The sequence below is a fragment of the Triturus cristatus genome, chromosome 3_2 (assembly GCF_964204655.1).
Source record: "Triturus cristatus chromosome 3_2, aTriCri1.1, whole genome shotgun sequence".
Classification (NCBI taxonomy): domain Eukaryota; kingdom Metazoa; phylum Chordata; class Amphibia; order Caudata; family Salamandridae; genus Triturus; species Triturus cristatus.
In genome coordinates this window covers 489,617,306-489,623,305 of record NC_140584.1, presented here as the reverse complement: position 1 = coordinate 489,623,305, position 6,000 = coordinate 489,617,306, and the positions used below count along the sequence as shown (strand labels likewise).

At 45.3% G+C, this 6,000-nt stretch overlaps 1 protein-coding gene across 1 annotated transcript in view; it reads left to right on the top strand.

Annotated features, from left to right (window-relative positions):
* Nucleotides 1–1,878: 1,878 nt before the first annotated feature.
* Nucleotides 1,879–6,000, top strand: part of NRIP3 (nuclear receptor interacting protein 3) — a 204,013-nt gene continuing 199,891 nt past the window's right edge. The window contains exon 1 of the mRNA XM_085648139.1: nt 1,879–2,191. Within this exon, the coding sequence (XP_085504265.1) occupies nt 2,018–2,191 (174 nt within the window). The 5' untranslated portion in view covers nt 1,879–2,017. The remainder of the gene's footprint in view (nt 2,192–6,000) is intronic.

The following is a 6,000-nucleotide window of genomic DNA, read 5'->3' as shown; positions in this document are numbered from 1 at the left end:
CCTTGTGACTACTCAGCAAGGACATATAAAATAGGTAATATGCCAGATTTCTGTCAGTGTCAGGGCGCTAAGGTTATCTTTTTACCCTTCTCCCTAGTTTGGCATACGCCACATGCTTTACTAAGGTTCTGATGTAGGCTCTCGCCCTCTGTGATGGCTGCTTCAGGACAGACCACTAGTCTTCTTACCTATTTAAATAAAATACAAATCTATAATCTGCATGTTAAATAATGTGCTTTTCAGGCAAGAATAACAAACGTCAAGATAATTCGGGTGATAACTTTACCTGCTGGAGAGAGATCCGAGTTTTGTCTAGCGGCAGTTTTCACTCGTCTAAGATAGCTTTGCGAAGGACGTGTGTCATGCAGATCACAGAACAGTATTTTATGTTTATAGCTTAGCGGTTTGCTGCTTTTGTCGCAGAGACCCTTTCGTTGCTGTGCAGTTCATAACTTACAATCATAATCCAACCCTGTGAGCTATGAAGTGTCATCATACAGCTGCATGCAAGCTAAATGGTACAGGTTAGAAAGTTATGTGTTTTTCAGAGTCTTTCATTATCCTAATGTTCCTAATGTTGCCAAAGAGGGTTATTTGGGTAGAAATCAATCCTTATTAGTAAAGCCAACCCCTAACCACTGTGTTACATTCTGAATCCTGAGTGTGTGCTTCTCCAGACCAAGTAGTCTTAAACAATGCCTCCCAGTATGCATGACATGAATCCCACTCCTTGTAGTCCCCTTAGTTTTATGTAACATTTTCTATACACTGATTTACACACCTATGAGTCTCTGCATTTGTGCATGATGTAAAGTGCTCCTACACCCTAGACTGATATAAGTACACTGATATAAGAGGTGCTGTAAAACAAATTAAATACATGTGAAACACATGCGAGAGGGGGGGTGTGAAGACATGAAGGGCACTGTTGGAGTGATAGTGAGGAAATCCTGTAAGAGACCTCAGCAAAGACTGTTGAATCCTGGTGCACTCTAATGTCATCATTTACTAATTTTTCCAAGCTAACACAATTGTATAATGAGAAATGTGTTGCGGAATGCACCATTTTTGCCCAAGATTTCTTGGGGGGAGAGGAGAGCCCCCCAACGCCTTCTTGTAGTTCTCAGCGGGCTCGCTGCACTCACTATGCATGGTACAGGGGCTGGTCTGACAGAATTTGCCAGGGCTGCTGGGGTTCCCAGTACGGACCTTGCCTTCCTTGACCCCGAATTAATGGGCTTCTGGACTCATTTATTTCTCCATTTCCAGCACTGATCAGTGGACTTTATGTCAGATGGTCCGTGTGCCCGTTTGTGTCCAAACGTGGGTGGGTGGTCGTGTGTAGTTCGGTGGGTATGATTTTCTGGAGGTCAGTATGGCTGTAGGCATGATCTATGGCACTTATACATGTGCGATCGGTTTCACTATATGAGACGTCTAGCTACGTGCGTGCAGTTGCATATACAAAAGTGAACCCTGCTTTTTCGATGTTTGTTATGCATGTCTTCTCTAGTGAAGATAATTTAACAAGAGTAAATCTCTTCATCTTATGCTGTCCTCTTTTCTGTTGTTCGATACTCCCTTGTATGCATGCAGTCGCGTGGGAGGTTTGAAAGTGCAACCTAATTTTGTTTTCGTGTTTTAATGACAAGTCCGCTTTGTAAGTGTATTTTCCAATTAGTTGCTGTCATTTCAGATGCTGTGTCTGGCTCAGCCAATAAAGAGTTAGCATGATTTTCCCTTTGCATCCAAGTTCTGTCAGAGGCTGTTTAGCTGCAGCCCCGTGTTACCAGATGACGTCTCCTCCTTCCGCAGCACTGTCTGGGCGACTGATAGTCTCTCAGCACTAGTTCTAAGGGGCAGTCACTGGTATCTACGCGCGCGCCGGCGTGGAGCGCTGAAGTGGCTCGTGCCGAGGGCAGGCATTCGTACTTGCGCGAGGCTTGGATCTCGTGAAGGGCTCTTGGCGAGGCACGTATCTGTGCGCGCGGCTTGGAGCTCGTGGCGAGGCACCGAGATGTTCTACTCCGGCATGCTGACGGACTCGGGGAGGAAGGAGGCCGAGATCAGGGAGGCAGCAGCTCTCAGGCAACAGAGGAGGATGAAGCAGTCGGTGCAGTTCATGCACAAGGACTCGGCAGACCTGCTACCCTTGGACGGGCTGAAGAAACTGGGGACATCAAAGGACACTGTGAGCATTCACTAATTACACCCGTCCCTCACCCTTACTTTCATCTAAGAACATCTCATTTTAGAAATGTTGTGACTGGGGTGGGGGATTGGTGAGGATGTGTGTTCAGAGTACGTGAGCACGCGATGTATATATATACAGAGGGAGAAGACGTAGTAGCATCCTATATTAAAGGCGGAAATAGGCTAAGCCTATCAGATTGCTTAGAACGCTAGCACTAGTGTTGTTCGTCTTTGTTTTGTGGCACTAAGATAAAGTAGATCGAGTCCATGTGATGTTTGATGTTCATTTCTCGGTGTTTTGGGGAGATTCCTTGAGCTTCATTGCTCACATGCTGCGGGGCGTTAACAGCTGGTAATTACTCTTTCCTTCGTTTTGTCCCCTCCCTCCTGGTTATCATTAGTGGACGATTTACAACAGCAGTCCTTATCCCTAGAGGGAAGTACAACATGATTATTATACGTTTTAATTATAGTACTGCTGCGTTACGTTTTAAAAAAATATATTTTTATTTTAATAGATGAAAACATTAAATTACAAATTCATGTAGTGATAAAAGCATAACAATCAACATTTCGTCCATCAGAAGTCTCCGCTATACCTATCAAAATATCTTTTGTGCAAACATTGCCATACTAAAATTCCGAGAGAAACTGATAAATATCACTTACATACAAGACAAAAAATGCTAGAATTCTTAAATAGCAGCTTTTTGATTCATTTATCGCCCGCTAAAATATAAATTATAATAGCACCTGGAAAACCTATGTACATACAGTTTTTCCCAAAAGTGCAATTGTGCAAAAAACATATAAGTGTATTATTCTCCGAAAGTGCAATGTGCCTGCTAGGAGAGAACATTACGATATTGTATTCGTCTTCTATATGTGGCCTTTCATCCCATCTATCATTTTAAAACTTCTTAGAGACAGGGAGCTTGGCATCGGGCATTTATCAATCATTAACCGCTAACAATAAAGAGAACCCTGAACATATCGCTTACTGCTCCGTCCAAGTTGTATAGATTCGTTTTTTATAATTTTGTGAAGTGTCGCTACCCATGTCGCTGCAGAGCCCTCAAGTACGAATCTTTTACTTGCTTGGGGGAACACCGCATTATCGCGTCAGTTTATTGAAATGCAGCCCAATGAAAGTTGAATACACGAATACATTCCTAATCACACTAATGTAATAGTGCTTACGCATGGGTTTAATGAAACACCGCTCGATTAGCAGGTGGCCTGTGCATAGTTTTAGTGATCCATAATGAAGTATCGGGCTAGACACTTGTTGGAGAGGTGTTGGGCATGGTTTGGGAGTGGTGTGTGACTATTGCACGCCAGCCAGAGGCCAGTTTCTCGTGTGGGATCAGCTGCCGTGTAGACTATCTCTAGGGCTGACCCTCAAAAGGGCTTTTCTTGACTAAGGGGTCCATTGCCGCCGCATTGGCTGCACCTGACCTTTGCTGGGGTCAGTGGGTGGGAAGGATGCAACCCTAGTTCCTGCCCCATAGTTTAAGTAGACTATTTCTATATCCCATTTAGGAGTGACCCTATAGTCACATCCCAACACAATAAGGTTATGTTGTTGCACGTCCCTTCGAGACTAATGGTGGATTGCCGAAGTTTTTGTGCAGGGGCGTAGCTTTCATATGTGCAATAGGTGCAGTGGCACCGGGGTCCAGAGGCCTGAAGGACCTATTCAACCCCTGCTTATTTTGCATTGTAGGCATTTCCTCTCTTGCACTCTGGCCCATGACACACAGGCTAGCTACTGCCGTTGTGATGCTGTGTAATACACCCTCGTGTCCTCTCTCACCCTCCCAACAAAAGGCTAAGCACTACAGCGAGTAGCCTGGACAGTAGGAGGAGAGATGTTGCTGTTGGATAAATTAGCATGCGATATTTTCTCAACTCTCAAGGTAGCAAACATCTTCAGCGGGAGGCCGGTTAACAGGGCTTTGAAGATTCACGTGGCGCTATGTAAAAGGTCGAAACAAAATTAAATGTGATCTACACAGATAACGTTTTTTTTTTACTATATGCTGTCAGGGTTTAGACTATTTCATGAAGCTAATCATATTTTTGTTGCGCTGACCTCTTGAAAATCCATACCATCTAAACCGTAAGTCAGATCGCTCCTAGTTCAGTGTTCCAAAGTGTTGCTTCTGGATCCACGAGATTTACGTTCTAATCCCAGCTCGCCTGATTACAGCGTGTGATTCTGGACACATAGCTTCACCTCGTGCCTCATTTCCCCATACTTTTCAAACAGAGAGACGGCTTGGGCACTGACTGAATGTGTATATAAAGCGCCGTATAAATAAGTGGGCGCTCCGCGGCTTTGAGTGCACTCTGTGATAATCCACGCCGGGGCGCTCTTCATAGACTCGAGGCTCTAGAAGTGGTAAATTGGAGACTATAATCAACAGCTGAGGCCGAGTCACCTGACACGAACTCGTTGAAAACTGCTTTATTCCTTCAATTGTTCTTTTATCCGTCACCATGGAGAGGATTGGACCCAAATTGCTTGTCTCGGTTCACAAGGACACCCGACAGCTGCTCCCTGCCCCTCGGAGTAGAAGGGAAGCCAGCAGGCTTCCGCCTCATGTTGCAGGGGCATGCTACTCGCGTGCTCTTCGGCGAAGCTCTTTAGTAACTCCATCGGTTCTTCTTTATTAACATTAGTGCCCTGCAGCCATTAGCTCGTAGCGTCACTGGGTGAACGTGCTTCTTGTAATTCCGTACTTACATTTCCAGGTATGTTAACAAATACCAAATTCATTCAATCAAGGGTGTGTAGAGTGCGGCAAATCCCTCGAGGCGCTGCTTCGCGGTGATCTGTTCACGCGAACAGCCAGGTCTTGAGTCATTTCCTGGACTGCTGGAGGGAAGAGGTGGTCCCGAGGTGCACAACTACTAGAAGAATTTCTTTGCCTTCCTTCCAAGGCCAATCCTGTCACCTGTCACTTGTGACATCACTTTGGTGCGATGACGTGGAGGCGTCATGATGTCACTCGGATATCCAAAGGTGGCAGGCTACCCAGACATGTGATAGGGCGCTGCGCAGCTCATGTAGCTGTGGACATCAGTGCCCGACAGGATGAGAGGGGTGGATCACCTCCCCCTTCCCCCCCCCCCCCCCCCAGCCGCACACTGCTGCTCCTCCCTCCATAGACTGGGTCAGCCACAGTGACTGATGGTCCCATACTTTGTATCCCTTCAGCCTCGCTGCCTTTTACACTTTTACCCTTCTTACTTCCAGCCTGACTTTTACTTCCATAAGAAGCACAGGCTTGAACCCATTCCTTCAATCCCTGACACTCATCTTCGGACCGTTTCCACTGTGAATATTGTATACATATAGTTTGGGTAATTAACCGTCCTTCACTCAAGTCTACTCAGCCTCCAACGTCACACTTCCATGTCCAGACGTCACCAATGCATCTATGGCATGTTTTGTCTCCTTGATTGATTATTTGTGCTAGATTTCTTCTAGTTAGCCTCTGCTCCCCAAACTGCCTCTCATGCCCCCTTTTACTTTTCTAGTTGCAGTTTGTTGTTGTTGGAGTCCTCCTGCTGAGTTTCCACGTACTTCTGAAATGGCAGGCGTTTTGCTATCTTTGTCACAATCTTGGAATATCATAGCGTTATTTTTCACCTATTGTTTCATGTGCATATTAATATAATTTTGGAAAGCTAAGGAGTGTCAAATTAAGTTAGTTCATATTTTTATTCCCCGTTTTAGCATAGGGCGCTATTCCAAAGTCCTTGTGTTGAAAAAGGTACAGCAGGGCCATTGGAACTATG